Source organism: Salarias fasciatus, unplaced genomic scaffold (genome assembly GCF_902148845.1).
Source record: "Salarias fasciatus unplaced genomic scaffold, fSalaFa1.1, whole genome shotgun sequence".
NCBI classification, from domain to species: Eukaryota; Metazoa; Chordata; class Actinopteri; order Blenniiformes; family Blenniidae; genus Salarias; species Salarias fasciatus.
Window position 1 is genome coordinate 49,317 of NW_021941257.1, and position 17,702 is coordinate 67,018.

Sequence of the window (17,702 nt, forward strand, 5' to 3'; positions counted from 1 at the left end):
TCCAGTGTGAGCCCGACTTCCTTCACTGCTGGAGCCTCCAGCGTGAGCCCGACTTCCTTCACTGCTGGAGCCTCCAGCGTGAGCCCGACTTCCTTCACTGCTGGAGCCTCCAGCGTGAGCCGGACTTCCTTCACTGCTGGAGCCTCCAGCGTGAGCCCGACTTCCTTCACTGCTGGAGCCTCCAGTGTGAGCCCGACTTCCTTCACTGCTGGAGCCTCCAGCGTGAGCCCGACTTCCTTCACTGCTGGAGCCTCCAGTGTGAGCCCGACTTCCCCGTCTGCATAACGCAGAGAGCAGGTTCATCTTATTACACTGGATTTATTTTCAAGCTGTCATCAAACGGCATTTAATGGGTCAAACGTCGCTAAATTAGTTATTATTGATCAAATAAAAGAAGGCGAGGACTTTTTCAATTATGGAGGTTTTTGCTTCGTTCGCTAGGGGGCGCTGCAGCGCGCTGCACCCCTGGTCCCGGCCTGGGCTGCAGGGGAGTCTGGCCTGTGAGCCGGGTTAGGGGGCGTGGCTCCGGAGCCTTCTGTTAGGGGGCTTGCTGACCTTTGACCTGTCCAGCTGTGGGGCTTGCTGACCTTTGACCTGTCCAGCTGTGGGGCTTGCTGACCTTTGACCTATCCAGCTGTGGGGCTTGCTGACCTTTGACCTGTCCAGCTGTGGGGCTTGCTGACCTTTGACCTCAGGGATTTGGGAGTGTGGTCCACAGTGAATCGATCCTCCGTCAGACCTGGTCTGATAGTGGGCGGAGCTTCACCTCTCGTCACCTGGCCCACAGCAGGTTGCCATGGTGACAGAGCGGCGTCCATCTGACTGACAGATGAGTGTATCTAATCGGTTCACCACGCTGCTCGTGCTCGTGCGGCCTGCCGTCTGTCCGGCTGTGGACTTGTTGATCCGTCCGGTCTCGTCCCTCCGGAACAATGAGCCGTCCCTCCGTTCCGGTTCCAGCGGAAGCCCCTCCCTGGCGGCGTTAGCATTTAGCTCTGGATCGGGGCGACCGGAGGAGAAACGGGGAAACGGGGGAGAAACAACCGACAGGAGAGAGAAATGAGCCCGGCGGAGGACGGCAGAGGACTGCGGTGACGAGACAGCGACCTTCGCCGCGAACATCGACCTGTCCCGGGGCGCTTCTGAGACCGTAAGCGGCCCGGAGGAGCAGAAAAACAGTGAGCCTCCCCCCGGTCCTCCGCCCCTGCCGGGGCTCCGGGCCGAGCGCCGGCAGCCGGCCGCCGGGACGCTCCGTGTGGCCGCTGTGTTCCAGGGCTGCCTCCCCCATAGCTTCTTTGGTGCGGATTTAGTTACTTTTGGTTCCCCGTTACCGCCAGCTCTCACGCGCTCCCCAAAGGGCGCAGCCTGCTCCTGTTAGCATGCTAGCCTGTTAGCATGCTAGCTGCGCTTCCCAGTCAAACCAACGAGAAGCCGCGGCTGCTGTTAGCATCGCACTGTGCAGAGATCCGGGGGGGCTGGAAACAGGTCCGGGGGGGCTGGAAACAGGTCCGGGGGGGCTGGAAACAGGTCCAGGGGGGCTGGAGGTTCTGGAAACGGAACCAGGGGGGGCTGGAAACAGGTCCAGGGGGTCTGGTGGACTAGAAACAGGTCCAGGGGGTCTGGTGGGCCTAGGAACAGGTCCAGGGGGTCTGGTGGGACTAGGAACAGGTCCAGGGGGTCTGGTGGGACTAGAAACAGGTCCAGGGGGTCTGGTGGGCCTAGGAACAGGTCCAGGGGGTCTGGTGGGACTAGAAACAGGTCCAGGGGGTCTGGTGGGACTAGAAACAGGTCCAGGGGGTCTGGTGGGCCTAGGAACAGGTCTGGGGGGGCTGGAAACAGGTTCAGGGGGGCTGGAGGTTCTAGAAACAGGTTCAGGGGGTCTGGGGAGAGGCTAAAGCCCCATAACATCCGGCTTTGGGTTCCTTGAGGTGTTGATAGATGAAGGTGAAAGTGCGGTTCTGATGCTTCTCTGCCCCACAGAGGACCATGCTGGCCCCCTGCTGTCGCCCTCGGTAGACTGACCACACAGATCCAGGATGGGCTTCGGTCGGGACCTGCGGAACTCCCATGAGGGGCTGCTGAAGCTGCAGGACTGGGAGCTGAAGGTAAGGAGGCATCCGCCGCTGCCCGCCGCTGCCCGCCACAGTCGGTTGGACGCAGGGAACGTCGCTCCAGAAGCAGTTCTGAGCGGCAGCAGCTGGTCGGGACGGGCCTATTTACGATATAATCGCCATTTACGATGTCGCACAGCCGAGATTATCGCATCGCGTCATTTACAACTTGTCGTCTGTTTCATCTGGACACGAGTCGTTACTGAAGCTCCAGCTGCTGGTCTGAGGCCGGGTTCTGCACAGAAACTGCAGAAACTCAGAACATATGGGCTCAATGTCAGAGCTAAAGGCTGCGTTGCGTATATACAGACTCCTGTAGTGGAAATTAAAAGTATTTAGGAGTCAGATTCCTTTCAAAGAAGTAAAAACCCACTTAGTATAGTTTGGCACAGGCTGGTCTCCAAGTGGCCAAATGGAGGGTTCGGACCTGTAGTTACCTCCCTCTGCCTGCAGGGAGCGGTAGTGACCTGTAGTTACCTCCCTCTGCCTGCAGGGAGCGGGAGTGACCTGTAGTTACCTCCCTCTGCCTGCAGGGAGCGGTAGTGACCTGTAGTTACCTCCCTCTGCCTGCAGGGAGCGGTAGTGACCTGTAGTTACCTCCCTCTGCCTGCAGGGAGCGGGAGTGACCTGTAGTTACCTCCCTCTGCCTGCAGGGAGTGGAAGTGACCTGTAGTTACCTCCCTCTGCCTGCAGGGAGCGGTAGTGACCTGTAGTTACTGACCTCTGCCTGCAGGGAGCGGTAGTGACCTGTAGTTACCTCCCTCTGCCTGCAGGGAGCGGGAGTGACCTGTAGTTACCTCCCTCTGCCTGCAGGGAGTGGTAGTGACCTGTAGTTACCTCCCTCTGCCTGCAGGGAGCGGTAGTGACCTGTAGCTACTGACCTCTGCCTGCAGGGAGCGGGAGTGACCTGTAGTTACCTCCCTCTGCCTGCAGGGAGCGGTAGTGTTCTGTAGCTACTGACCTCTGCCTGCAGGGAGTGGGAGTGACCTGTAGTTACTGACCTCTGCCTGCAGGGAGCGGTAGTGACCTGTAGTTACTGACCTCTGCCTGCAGGGAGCGGTAGTGACCTGTAGTTACTGACCTCTGCCTGCAGGGAGCGGTAGTGTTCTGTAGCTACTGACCTCTGCCTGCAGGGAGCGGGAGTGACCTGTAGTTACTGACCTCTGCCTGCAGGGAGCGGTAGTGACCTGTAGTTACTGACCTCTGCCTGCAGGGAGCGGGAGTGACCTGTAGTTACTGACCTCTGCCTGCAGGGAGCGGTAGTGACCTGTAGTTACTGACCTCTGCCTGCAGGGAGCGGTACTGACCTGTAGTTACTGGCCTCTGCCTGCAGGGAGCGGTAGTGACCTGTAGTTACTGACCTCTGCCTGCAGGGAGCGGTAGTGACCTGTAGTTACTGACCTCTGCCTGCAGGGAGCGGTAGTGACCTGTAGTTACTGGCCTCTGCCTGCAGGGAGCGGTAGTGACCTGTAGTTACTGACCTCTGCCTGCAGGGAGCGGTACTGACCTGTAGTTACTGGCCTCTGCCTGCAGGGAGCGGTAGTGACCTGTAGTTGCCGCCCTCTGCCTGCAGGGAGCGGTAGTGACCTGTAGTTACTGACCTCTGCCTGCAGGGAGCGGTAGTGACCTGTAGTTGCCGCCCTCTGCCTGCAGGGAGCGGTAGTGACCTGTAGTTGCCGCCCTCTGCCTGCAGGGAGCGGTAGTGACCTGTAGTTACTGACCTCTGCCTGCAGGGAGCGGTAGTGTTCTGTAGTTACTGACCTCTGCCTGCAGGGAGCGGGAGTGTTCTGTAGTTACTGACCTCTGCCTGCAGGGAGCGGTAGTGACCTGTAGTTACTGACCTCTGCCTGCAGGGAGCGGTAGTGACCTGTAGTTACTGACCTCTGCCTGCAGGGAGCGGGAGTGACCTGTAGTTACTGACCTATGAGGTGAAGTGTTAACACCCTGCCTTCCTAAAGAAACACGCCCACCACATAGTGCTCTGTCACCCTCAGTACCTGACACACACACACACACACACACACACACACACACACACACACACACACACACACACACTCTCTTGCTTGCCTGCTCTGGATCAGATCTGTTGTGGCCGTGCTGATCAGGAACAGACGTTTTAATAATGGCTCATCAGGGAAGCGGAGGATTCCTGGAGCTTCTGGTGGTTTCGTGACGAGTCTCTGGTCGTAACAGTCGGCGCTCGATCCCACGCTTCTCTGGTAATTTAACCGTTTATCCAAAGATTAACGACCAGCTTAAAACTAACTGTCCATTTTCAGACTGAACGTTTGTGATTAATGTTGCTCTGACGAGGCGGAGCCCCAGGAATAATAATGAAATAACCCACAGGTGTATTTGACGCATAATTCACAGCTTCTCTCAGCCCATATCCTGTAATTCACCCGTTTCCAGCAATCGGTCATTTGTGGCTGTATGGATCACCGTATCGGCCCGAATATAAGACGACCCCTATTTTTCAAATATCATTTTGTGAAAATAAAAACATGTTGAAGACAACAAGGCTACTCATGAGAGAACTTTTTATTGTACAATTATTCTGAACTCAAAAACTCACAGCAGAGAAAACATTTCACCTGATTTAAGATTAAACACATTACTGCAGTATTAAATAAAAATATATGCTCTTTCTCAGAATAAGCAACAATTAAGAGCCTCAAAGGTTCAATAACTGCATTAATGATGGAAATAACTTTCTAACCATTAGGGCTGCCACGATTAGTCGATTAATCACGATTATGTCGACTATTAAAATCATCGACGACTAATTTAATAGTCGAGACGTCGGGTTTTTTTTTTTTAAATGTTTGTTTTTGTCTGGAAACTGCTGCGGTACCGTCCACTGCTGCGGTACCGTCCACTGCTGCGTCCGCCTCGCCGTATTTGACAGACATGCGCAGTCGTGTCAGCCGCGACGACACCAGCCTGGTGTCATGGCCGCCCGGCGGCAGCGGAGCTCAGAAGTGTGGGAGCATAACAAGAAAACCTCAGAGAAAAGTGCAGTGCAGGATCTGCCTTCCACGGCAGCACGACTGCGATGCATGAGCACCTGAAACGGAAGACGTCGTGGCTCGTGACAAAGATGAAGAGGGACCGTCGTCTCGGTAAGCTAATAATATTAGCATAGAGCGCTAACCTGCTGTTTACTCATAGCTGTCAACTACTTTCTCCTGAAGACTGGAAAACTGAAGCCAACCAGTAGGGATGTCCCAATACAACTTTTTTCACTTCCGGTACGATGCCGATATCGCAACCTTGAGTTTTGGCCGATACGATATTGGTCCGATACGATATCGGCGCGAATCACATACTTTATTACTTATTTTTTAATGTGGAATGTTGGAAAAGACTTGATCAAGTGATGTTACAGAGAACAGCAGTCAGCTACAGCAGGTGTGAGAAAAACTGACCCGTTTATTATTAATCGATTGGTTACAAACATTTTAACCTTCAACATAAAACCTGCAGTGCTCCACAGCGGAGCAACATAAGAAAACAGTTTCAGGAGAAGATGCTGAAAAATAACCTTAATAGCTCCAATAAACCAAATGATACTTTTAAACACAAACAGTTCCAGTCCTCTAGTTATTTTTTACTGTCAGTACATGGTGGAACAACTGAAGGTGAGCATGAAAACAACAACAACAACAACAACAACAACAACAACAACAACAACACTGTCACCGTCCAGCTGCTCACAGCTCACAGCTCCAGCTTCACTGACCGGCTCTTAGAAAACACAAGCTTCAAACGTGCGACGAGGTTGGTCGTTTTAAACGTTCCGGGTTCTCTGCCGCCACGGGAAACGAGACTCAGCTGCAGCGTCTCTGTCCCGGCTGACGGTGAAATGCTGCCCCACGGCCACTTCCTGCTCCGGCAGTAGCTCACAGAGGCGGTGTGATCATGTGGGCTCTGCATGCTGGATCACAGAGGTGTTGTGATCTTGTGGGCTCTGCATGCTGGATCACAGAGGTGTTGTGATCTTGTGGGCTCTGCATGCTGGATCACAGACGTTGGAGATGTCCGACGGCTGGATCCGGTGCTTTTCTTCTTTGGCCTTTGTGGCAGACGGCACCAACGTGGTGCATTACCGCCACCTGCTGTGTTGAGACCACTTATATCGGAGATTTTAGATGCAATCCGATAAAATCCGATATTTGTTTTTTGGCTGATATCGGACCGATATCCGATATCAATATCGGATCAGGACACCCCTACAAACCAGATCTACATGTAAGTGAACTACCGTATTGGCCCGAATAGAAGAACATGTTTTTTTCCAGAAACTGCATCCTCAAAGTGGGGTGGTGTTATAATGGCGGACTTACGGTAGATGGTCAATACGCATCCGCGCCACTAGATGGAGCCAAAGTATCACTGAGCAGAGAGCGAGTGGAGCGATGAAACGAGATCAGATGATCTGATGAAAGATGGCGGATCATCTGGAACAAAGGGGCTGAACGCTGGACAACTGAGCAACAACAGAGGAGAAGTTATGATACCAACTTTAAACTGATGGTGATCAACGCAGCAGAGTCATCAAACTACTGCCAAGCCGCCAGGAGGTCTGGTGGAGCAGAGCCTCGTTCTGATTGGAGAGCACAGAAAAAACACTCCAGATGCTAACGCTATGAGAAAAGCTTTCCGTGGTCCTGAGAGACGCTTCAGAGAGACTGATAGAAGGGAGAGAGAATACGTCTCTGAAAGACAGACAGATGGAATGTCCACCACCAGAGCCTGATTCAGCTGAAGGACCTGGACAGTTATTTACATCATTTATGCAGTTTGGACCCTTGAGGTTCTTATTTGTTGCTTATTGTTTCTTATTTTGAGAAAGAGAATATATTTTTTCATTTTATATCTCGTGAAATGTTCTCAGTTGCAAGTTTTTGAGTTTATAATAATTGTATAATAAAAAGTTGTTTTATGAGTGACCATACAGTCTTCAGCATTTTTTTTTTTTTCACAAAATGATCTTTGAAAACTAGCAGTCGGGTTATAATCGGAGTCGTCTTATATTCGGACCAATACGGTAAAGCCCCAAACATTCGTCTCCGCCGTTCTGCAACGACGCTCCGTCCTTCTACGTGCGCTGAACCAGGGTCAGTGCACGCGTACATGTACGCGCAGGGGGCAGGTCGAACGGCGAAGGGATTTGATTGGTTTAAAAAAAGGTGTCCCCTCAAGACTATTGGTTGCTGTTTTTCCCGTTTTCCTCCTGCTGCAGATAGCGGATCTTTTCCAAACTACTTTAAAAACACGCTATGAAATGTTTCCCATCGGGTCATAAAGATAATTTTAACCAGTATTTAAAAAAATGTATCTCACTCAAATCACCAACCCGAGCTTTAACCAGGTGTTAATAATCACCGTTTTGGCCCGAATATAAGACCAAGTGTTTTTTTCCAGGAATGGTTTTCTCTAAAACGGGGTGGTGCTCTGATGGGGGACTGGGTGGAGGACTGGGTGGAGGACTGGGTGGAGGACTGGATGGAGGACTGGATGGGGGACTGGATGGAGGACTGGATGGAGGACTGGATGGAGGACTGGGTGGAGGACTGGATGGAGGACTGGATGGAGGACTGGGTGGAGGACTGGGTGGAGGACTGGATGGGGGACTGGGTGGAGGACTGGATGGAGGACTGGATGGGGGACTGGATGGAGGACTGGATGGAGGACTGGATGGAGGACTGGATGGAGGACTGGATGGGGGACTGGATGGAGGACTGGATGGAGGACTGGATGGAGGACTGGGTGGAGGACTGGATGGAGGACTGGATGGGGGACTGGGTGGAGGACTGGGTGGAGGACTGGATGGAGGACTGGATGGAGGACTGGATGGGGGACTGGATGGAGGACTGGATGGAGGACTGGATGGAGGACTGGGTGGAGGACTGGATGGAGGACTGGATGGGGGACTGGATGGAGGACTGGGTGGAGGACTGGGTGGAGGACTGGATGGGGGACTGGATGGAGGACTGGGTGGAGGACTGGGTGGAGGACTGGGTGGAGGACTGGATGGAGGACTGGATGGGGGACTGGATGGGGGACTGGATGGGGGACTGGATGGAGGACTGGGTGGAGGACTGGGTGGAGGACTGGGTGGAGGACTGGATGGAGGACTGGATGGAGGACTGGATGGGGGACTGGATGGGGGACTGGATGGAGGACTGGGTGGAGGACTGGATGGAGGACTGGATGGGGGACTGGATGGAGGACTGGGTGGAGGACTGGATGGAGGACTGGATGGAGGACTGGGTGGAGGACTGGGTGGAGGACTGGATGGGGGACTGGATGGAGGACTGGGTGGAGGACTGGGTGGAGGACTGGATGGGGGACTGGATGGAGGACTGGGTGGAGGACTGGATGGAGGACTGGATGGAGGACTGGATGGAGGACTGGGTGGAGGACTGGATGGAGGACTGGATGGGGGACTGGATGGAGGACTGGGTGGAGGACTGGGTGGAGGACTGGATGGGGGACTGGATGGAGGACTGGGTGGAGGACTGGGTGGAGGACTGGGTGGAGGACTGGATGGGGGACTGGATGGGGGACTGGATGGAGGACTGGATGGAGGACTGGATGGGGGACTGGATGGAGGACTGGGTGGAGGACTGGGTGGAGGACTGGATGGAGGACTGGGTGGAGGACTGGGTGGAGGACTGGATGGAGGACTGGATGGAGGACTGGATGGAGGACTGGATGGAGCCAGGGTCCCGGGGAGCTGGACTGCCTCTGCTCCATGCAGTGGCTCCGCCCCCCGTTAGGGGGAGCTAGTGAGCTGGACAGAGAGTCAGCCTGCAGCAGTGAGAGAAGAAGACTGAGCAGTGTGGCTGCTGCTGGTTTTTCTAAGCTTCATTTCAAACAGCATCCAGAATACCTGCCTGTCAGTACTCGAGTATACTCAGCTGATGTTCAGGATGGAGGGGAAACTGATACTTGGGAGTTTGTCAGTTTGTTTTGAAGTTTCAACGCAGATGCTAATTCCGTTAGCATGTCAATGGTGTTTCCATTAATAGTTAGCATTGAGCTAGCAGCTCTGATTTTAAATGCTGGCTTGTTGTGTTTTCAGACAGGGATGCATGTTGTGGTCCATCTTCTGTATTACCGTATTGGCCTGAATACAAGACCACTCCGATTATAACACCACCCTATTTTTCAAAGATCATTTTGTGAAAAAAAAAAAAAAAAATGCTGAAGACAATAAGGTCACTCATAAAACAACTTTTTATTATACAATTATTATAAACTCAAAACTCACTACTGAGATAACATTTCACGAGATAGAAAATGAAAAAATATATTCTCTTTCTCAAAATAAGAAACAATAAGCAACAAATAAGAACCTCAAGGGTCCAAACTGCATAAATGAAGTAAATAACTGTCCAGGTCCTTCAGCTGAATCAGGCTCTGGTGGTGGACATTCCGTCTGTCCGTCTTTCAGAGACGTATTCTCTCTCCCTTCTATCAGTCTCTCTGAAGCGTCTCTCAGGACCAGGAAAGCTTTTCTCATAGCGTTAGCATCTGGAGTGTTTTTTCTGTGCTCTCCAGTCAGAACGAGGCTCTGCTCCACCAGACCTCCTGGCGGCTTGGCAGTAGTTTGATGACTCTGCTGCGTTGATCACCGTCAGTTTAAAGTTGGTATCATAACTTCTCCTCTGTTGTTGCTCAGTTGTCCAGCGTTCAGCCCCTTTGTTCCAGATGATCCGCCATCTTTCATCAGATCATTTGATCTCATTTCATCGCTCCACTCGCTCTCTGCTCAGTGATACTTTGGCTCCATCTAGCGGCGCGGATGCGTATTGACCATCTACCGTAAGTCCGTGATTATAACACCACCCCACTTTTGAGGATGCAGTTTCTGGAAAAAAACATGGTCTTCTATTCGGGCCAATACGGTACTCACCGTTGAGTGCGGCATGACTTGACGTAGTGCAAATAAAGAAAATGAAGAAAACGAAGCGCTGGGGACGGGTTACGCCAGGAACGCACTGGATGCCGCGAACGTCTCCACGTCTCCGCTGCCAACGGGAGCTCCTCCAATGGGGTGGGAGCTGGGCGGAGCTAGCTAGGCGGAGCTTTGGGGAGATGCTACATGCTAACGCCAGTTTTCCAAGATCACCAAGCCGAGCTTTAATCAGTGATTAGATGGTTAAATCCCTCTGGTCTGCTCATTCCCAGCAGCTGATTATTTGACTGCATTAACAGGTAAACACGGCGGGCTCTGAGCAGTGACGGCTGATGTTGGCTTAGATTACCTGCTGCGTCACTTCAACACTTTACTACGACGTCATCGACTGTTAGTAACGACCCAGTGTGAATGACCTGCAGTTATTAAGTGGTAAATATCAATTTACTCAAATTAACAAGTAACTAGATTAATTAAAGTAATCAATTACTCCTGGTAATCAATATTTAAGTAATTTATTTATTAATTACAATTGTAAACCCCAACATTAGATTATCTTATCTTAGATTACATTAGTTTAGACTAGATTACATTAGATTATCTTATTTTAGATTACATTAGTTTAGACTAGATTACATTAGATTGTCTTATCTTAGATTACATTAGTTTAGACTAGATTACATTAGATTATCTTATCTTAGATTACATTAGTTTAGACTAGATTACATTAGATTGTCTTATCTTAGATTACATTAGTTTAGACTAGATTACATTAGATTGTCTTATCTTAGATTACATTAGTTTAGACTAGATTACATTAGATTATCTTATTTTAGATTACATTAGTTTAGACTAGATTACATTAGATTGTCTTATCTTAGATTACATTAGTTTAGACTAGATTACATTAGATTATCTTATTTTAGATTACATTAGTTTAGACTAGATTACATTAGATTGTCTTATCTTAGATTACATTAGTTTAGACTAGATTACATTAGATTATCTTATCTTAGATTACATTAGTTTAGACTAGATTACATTAGATTGTCTTGGATTCGAAGAGATGATCGTTTCTCAGACTAGATGAGTTCTGCTCTGCTGGGCGTTCTCCTGCAGAACCCTGTCCCGTGGGTCTGGGGTTCTGTGGTTCTGGGGTTCTGTGGTTCTGCAGTTCTGGGGTTCTGTGGTTCTGCGGTTCTGCGGTTCTGGGGTTCTGCAGTTCTGGGTTCTGCAGTTCTGTGGTTCTGCGGTTCTGCAGTTCTGGGGTTCTGCAGTTCTGGGGTTCTGCAGTTCTGGGGTTCTGTGGTTCTACAGTTCTGCGGTTCTGCGGTTCTGCGGTTCTGTGGTTCTGCGGTTCTGCGGTTCTGGGGTTCTGTGGTTCTGCGGTTCTGTGGTTCTAGGGTTCTGCGGTTCTGCGGTTCTGGGGTTCTGTGGTTCTGCGGTTCTGTGGTTCTAGGGTTCTGTGGTTCTGCGGTTCTGTGGTTCTAGGGTTCTGCGGTTCTGTGGTTCTGCGGTTCTGCGGTTCTGTGGTTCTGCGGTTCTGCGGTTCTGGGGTTCTGTGGTTCTGTGGTTCTGCAGTTCTGGGGTTCTGTGGTTCTAGGGTTCTGCGGTTCTGCAGTTCTGCGGTTCTGGGGTTCTGCAGTTCTGGGGTTCTGCGGTTCTGCGGTTCTGCGGTTCTGGGGTTCTGTGGTTCTGTGGTTCTGCAGTTCTGGGGTTCTGTGGTTCTAGGGTTCTGCGGTTCTGTGGTTCTGCGGTTCTGCGGTTCTGGGGTTCTGTGGTTCTGTGGTTCTGCAGTTCTGGGGTTCTGTGGTTCTAGGGTTCTGCGGTTCTGTGGTTCTGCGGTTCTGCGGTTCTGGGGTTCTGTGGTTCTGTGGTTCTGCAGTTCTGGGGTTCTGGGGTTCTGTGGTTCTGCGGTTCTGCGGTTCTGGGGTTCTGTGGTTCTGTGGTTCTGCAGTTCTGCGGTTCTGGGGTTCTGTGGTTCTGTGGTTCTGCAGTTCTGGGGTTCTGGGGTTCTGTGGTTCTGTGGTTCTGCAGTTCTGGGGTTCTGCGGTTCTGCGGTTCTGCGGTTCTGCGGTTCTGGGGTTCTGTGGTTCTGCGGTTCTGCAGTTCTGGGGTTCTGCGGTTCTGCGGTTCTGCGGTTCTGCGGTTCTAGGGTTCTGCGGTTCTGCAGTTCTGCAGTTCTGGGGTTCTGCGGTTCTGCGGTTCTGGGTCTCCCTCCACAGCAGTGTGGATCTGTTGGTGTCTGCTGGTAGAAAGTAGGACCTCTGAATGAGAGTGTCTTCCTGTCCTTATGTCCCCCCGTTCTCTGTCCTGTCCCCTGTCCCGTCCTCTGTCCCATCCCCCGTCCCCTGTCCCGTCCTCCTGTCCTGTCCCCTGTCCTCCTGTCCTCCTGTCCTGTCCCCTGTCCCGTCCCCCGTCCTGTCCCCTGTCCCGTCCCCCGTCCCGTCCCCTGTCCCTGTCCCGTCCCCCGTCCCGTCCCCTGTCCCCGTCCCGTCCCCCGTCCCGTCCCGTCCCGTCCCCTGTCCCCGTCCCGTCCCCCGTCCCGTCCCGTTCCGTCCCGTCCCCTGTCCCCGTCCCGTCCCGTCCCCCGTCCCGTCCCCCGTCCCGTCCCCCGTCCCGTCCCCTGTCCCCGTCCCGTCCCCCGTCCCGTCCCGTCCCGTCCCGTCCCGTCCCCTGTCCCCGTCCCCGTCCCGTCCCCTGTCCCCGTCCCGTCCCCCGTCCCCGTCCCGTCCCGTCCCGTCCCGTCCCCGTCCCCTGTCCCCGTCCCGTCCCCGTCCCCTGTCCCCGTCCCGTCCCCCGTCCCGTCCCCTGTCCCCGTCCCGTCCCCCGTCCCGTCCCGTCCCGTCCCGTCCCGTCCCGTCCCGTCCCCAGCTGCTGGACACGGTGAAGCGCTTCATGACTCAGCGGGTGAAGAGCGACCGGGACTACGCGGCGCTGCTGCTCAGCATGACTCAGCAGCCGGAGCGGCACGAGGCGGCGGACTACGTCAGCACCGTGGGCAAGGTGAGCCGGTGGGCGGGGCCGGCGGGCGGGGCCGGCGGGCGGAGCCTCCCGTGCCGCCGGCGCTCAGCGTGCGTGTCCGTCAGGCGTGGTCGCAGGTGGTGCGGCAGACGGAGGCGCTGGGCCGGGTCGTGAGGAGCCACGCCGACGACCTGAACTCGGGGCCCGTGCACCGCCTGGCCACGCTCATCCGGGACAAGCAGCAAGTGAAGAAGAGCTACCAGAGTCTTCATCAGCAGCTGGAGAGCCACAACCACAAGGTGGCGCTCGCGCTTCCCGCCCCGCGGCCGCGGCCTCAGCTGACGTCCCGCTTGTTCCCGCAGATCACCGGGACCGACCTGGAGAAGCTGAAGGCGTCGTACCGGCAGCTGAGCCGCGAGGCCAACGGCGCCCGGGACAAGTACCGGGAAGCGCTGACCAAAGGTCCGCCGCCGCCGCCGCCGGGACCCGCGCCCGCCCGCCGGCCGCCGTTCACCCCCCGCGTCTCTGTCGTCCAATCGCAGGCCGGGAAGCGGAGCGAGCGCGAGAGCGCTACGACAAGGCCACGGCCAAGCTGCACAACCTGCACAACCAGTACGTGGTGGCGGTGTGCGGCGCCCGGGCGCAGCAGGACCAGCACCGCAGCGCCGCCGGCCCCGCCCTGCTGGACGCCCTGCAGGCCATGCAGGAGGACATGACGCTGGCGCTGTGAGCAGGGGGCGGGGCTGGGAGGCAGGGGCGGGGCTGGGAGGCAGGGGGCGGGGCTGGGAGGGAAGGAGCAGGGGGCGGAGGGGCGGGGCTGGGAGCAGGGGGCGGGGCTGGGAGGGAGGGAGCAGGGGGCGGGGCTGGGCTGGGAGCAGGGGGCGGGGCTGGGAGGGAGGGGGCGGGGCTGGGAGGGAAGGAGCGGGAGGGAGGGGCGGGGCTGGGAGCAGGGGCGGGAGGGAGGGAGCAGGGGGCGGGGCTGGGAGGGAGGGGGCGGAGGGGCGGGGCTGGGAGCAGGGGGCGGGGCTGGGAGGGAGGGGGCGGGGCTGGGAGGGAAGGAGCAGGGGGCGGAGGGGCGGGGCTGGGAGCAGGGGGCGGGGCTGGGAGGGAGGGAGCAGGGGGCGGGGCTGGGCTGGGAGCAGGGGGCGGGGCTGGGAGGGAGGGGGCGGGGCTGGGAGGGAAGGAGCAGGGGGCGGAGGGGCGGGGCTGGGAGCAGGGGGCGGGGCTGGGAGGGAGGGAGAAGGGGGCGGGGCTGTGAGCAGGAGGCGGGCTGGAGGGAGGGAGCAGGGGGCGGGGCTGTGAGCAGGAGGCGGGGCTGGAGGGAGGGAGCAGGGGGCGGGGCTGTGAGCAGGAGGCGGGGCTGGAGGGAGGGAGCAGGGGGCGGGAGGGCGGGGCGGGGCTGGGAGCAGGGGCGGGGCTGGGAGGGGCGGGGCTGGGAGCAGGGGGCGGGGCTGGGAGGGAGGGGGCAGGGGGCGGGGCTGGGCTAGGATCAGGGGCGGGGCCCTGGAAGCAGGGGTGGGCTGGGAGGGAGGGGGCAGGACAGTCTTGTGTCCCAGGCCGGGTCCTGGCTCCCGGGCCGGGTCCTGGCTCCCGGGCCGGGTCCTGGCTCCCGGGCCGGGTCCTGGCTCCCGGGCCGGGTCCTGGCTCCCCGACCGGGTCCTGGCTCCCGGGCCGGGTCCTGGTTCCCGGGCCAGGTCCTGGCTCCTGGTTCCCGGGCCGGGTCCTGGCTCCCGGGCCGGGTCCTGGCTCCCCGACCGGGTCCTGGCTCCCGGGCCGGGTCCTGGTTCCCGGGCCAGGTCCTGGCTCCTGGTTCCCGGGCCGGGTCCTGGCTCCCGACTCCCGGGCCGGGTCCTGGCTCCCGGACCGGGTCCTGGTTCCCGGGCCGGGTCCTGGCTCCCGGGCCGGGTCCTGGCTCCGGGCCGGGTCCTGGTTCCCGGGTCCTGACGCGTGTCCCTGCAGGAGGAGCATCCTGGAGGAGTACTGTGAGATCAGCAGCCTGCTGACGGAGGAGGTGGTCCAGGTCCACCAGCAGCTGGCGGCCGCCGTGCAGCAGATCGACCCGCAGGCCGAGTACCAGCACTTCATCGAGGCCTACAGGTGGGGGCGCCGCCGGGGACGGGACGGCTCGGCACGGCACTGTTGCCGCGGTAACCGATTCCCGGGGTTCTCAGGTCTCCGGAGACGCCCGAGGCCCGCGTGGACTTCGACGCGTCGCTGTCGGAGGAGGCGGAGAACCTCCCGGCCGACGAGCTGCTGTGGAACACGCTGACGGCCGACCACCTGCAGGCCATGTGAGCCCCGCCGCCGCCGCCGCCCGCCGCCGCCGCCGCCGCCGCCGCCGCCGCCGCCGCCGCCGCCGCCGTCCGGGCCTCGTGGTCCGCCTCTTCAGCCGGGTTCTGGGGTCTTGGTGGTCCGCCTCTTCAGCCCGGTTCTGGGGTCTTGGTGGTCCGCCTCTTCAGCCCGGTTCTGGGGTCTTGGTGGTCCGCCTCTTCAGCCGGGTTCTGGGGTCTTGGTGGTCCGCCTCTTCAGCCCGGTTCTCGTCTCCAGGCTGTCCTCTGCCTCGGAGGAACTGGCGCTGACTCAGCAGAACCTGCGGACCAAGGAGGCGTTGGCCGACGAGCTCCACGCCAAGATCCAGACCAGCCAGAGCGGCGCCGAGAGGAAGAGCGAGTGAGTGTGAGGAGACGGGGACGGGGACGGAGACGGGGACGGGGACGGAGATGGAGACGGGAACAGAGAAGGGAACAGAGACAGGGACGGAGACGGAGATGGAGACGGGGACGGAGACAGAGACGGGAACAGAGACAAGGACGGGGACAGAGATGGAGACAGGGACGGAGACAGGCACGGAGACAGGGACAGAGACAGAGCTGGGGACGCAGATGGAAATGGGGATGAGACGGGGACGGAGATTGGGACAGAGACGGAGACAGGGACGGGGACAGAGATGAAGACGGGGATGGGGACAGATATGGAGACAGAGACGGGAACGGAGACAGGGACAGAGATGGAGATGGGGACAGAGACAAAGACGGGAACAGAGACAGGGACGGGGACAGAGATGGAGACAGAGACAGAGCCGGGGACGCAGATGGAAATGGGGACAGAGACGGGGATGGAGACAAGGACGGGGACAGGGATAGGGACGGGGACAGAGACAGGGATGGAGACGGGGACGGGGACAGGGACGGGGACGCAGATGGAAATGGGGACAGAGACGGGGATGGAGACAGGGACGGGGACAGAGACGGGGATGGAGACAAGGACGGGGACAGAGATGGGGATGGAGACAGGCACGGAGACAGGGATGGGGACAGGGATAGGGATGGAGACGGAGACGGGGACGCAGATGGAAATGGGGACAGAGACAGGGACGGGGACAGAGACGGGGACGGCCGCTGTCTGCTGCTGACCCCGTCTGTCCCTCCAGCTGCGTCCTGCTGCTCAGCCAGAAGCTGTCCCTCCTGGAGCTGCGTCACGCCGTCCAATCCCTGCGCAGCTCCGAGGTCCGTCTCGGCTCCCAGAAGGCCTTGCTGGACGCCCGCTTGGCCGCCGCCGCCTCGCCGCCCCCGCCGCCCGCCGCCCCGGCTCTGCCGTACGAGGACGACGCTCGCTCCGTCGGGTCCACGGTAAACCCCGCTCCGATCCGGGCCGCGATCGGCCGTCCGACTCGCCGCAGGAAGTAAAGGCGTCTTCTCGTCCAGGACAAAACCAAGGAGAAGAGCTCCCGCTTCGACACGCTGCGCCACTCCCTGGCCGGGATGATCCGCTCCCCCAAGGCCCTGCTGGGCTCCTCCACCTCGGTGAGACCCCACCCTGAGACACCCGTCTCCCCTGAGACACCCGTCTCCCCTGAGACACCCGTCTCCCCTGAGACACCTGTCTCCCCTGCACAGGGTTTCCAGCTCAGCCCGGCGGTTGGACTTCCAGAGGAGCCCACCGTGTTTATGTAAAAAAAAAAAAAAAGCAAAAAGTTGACAGAAATTTGGAAATTAGGACTATTTAGTGTTCTTGTTTATTATTTACTGTATTTGAGAGGGACAGCTGCAGACAGACGCAGCTGCAGACAGACGCAGCTGCAGACAGACGGAGCTGCAGACAGACGGAGCTGCAGACAGACGCAGCTGCAGACAGACGCAGCTGCAGACAGACGGAGCTGCAGACAGACGCAGCTGCAGACAGACGCAGCTGCAGACAGACGGAGCTGCAGACAGACGGAGCTGCAGACAGACGGAGCTGCAGACAGACGCAGCTGCAGACAGACGCAGCTGCAGACAGACGCAGCTGCAGACAGACGCAGCTGCAGACAGACGGAGCTGCAGACAGACGGAGCTGCAGACAGACGGAGCTGCAGACAGACGCAGCTGCAGACAGACGCAGCTGCAGACAGACGGAGCTGCAGACAGACGCAGCTGCAGACAGACGGAGCTGCAGACAGACGCAGCTGCAGACAGACGCAGCTGCAGACAGACGCAGCTGCAGACAGACGCAGCTGCAGACAGACGGAGCTGCAGAACAACGTTTGCAGCTGATGTGGAGCTTCAGAGTTTCTAGCAGAGCTAGTCCACAGCTCCCGTCCCCAGTTGGGCTTTTCTACACAAAATAACACCAATCCCAGAATCAGTCCACCCTCAGACAGGCAGATCTAAAACATGCTTAAAAACTCACGATTACACACACACACACACACACACACA

At 57.2% G+C, this 17,702-nt stretch overlaps 1 protein-coding gene across 1 annotated transcript in view; it reads left to right on the forward strand.

Annotated features, from left to right (window-relative positions):
* The first annotated feature begins 843 nt into the window (after window positions 1-843).
* The window catches only part of fer (fer (fps/fes related) tyrosine kinase), a 31,614-nt gene continuing 14,755 nt past the window's right edge, over window positions 844-17,702 (forward strand). The window contains 11 exon segments of the mRNA XM_030086838.1: window positions 844-1,150; window positions 1,981-2,105; window positions 12,916-13,047; window positions 13,131-13,304; window positions 13,368-13,467; window positions 13,548-13,731; window positions 14,965-15,102; window positions 15,177-15,296; window positions 15,553-15,675; window positions 16,436-16,634; window positions 16,710-16,808. Coding sequence (XP_029942698.1) covers window positions 2,037-2,105; window positions 12,916-13,047; window positions 13,131-13,304; window positions 13,368-13,467; window positions 13,548-13,731; window positions 14,965-15,102; window positions 15,177-15,296; window positions 15,553-15,675; window positions 16,436-16,634; window positions 16,710-16,808 — 1,338 coding nt within the window. The 5' untranslated portion in view covers window positions 844-1,150; window positions 1,981-2,036.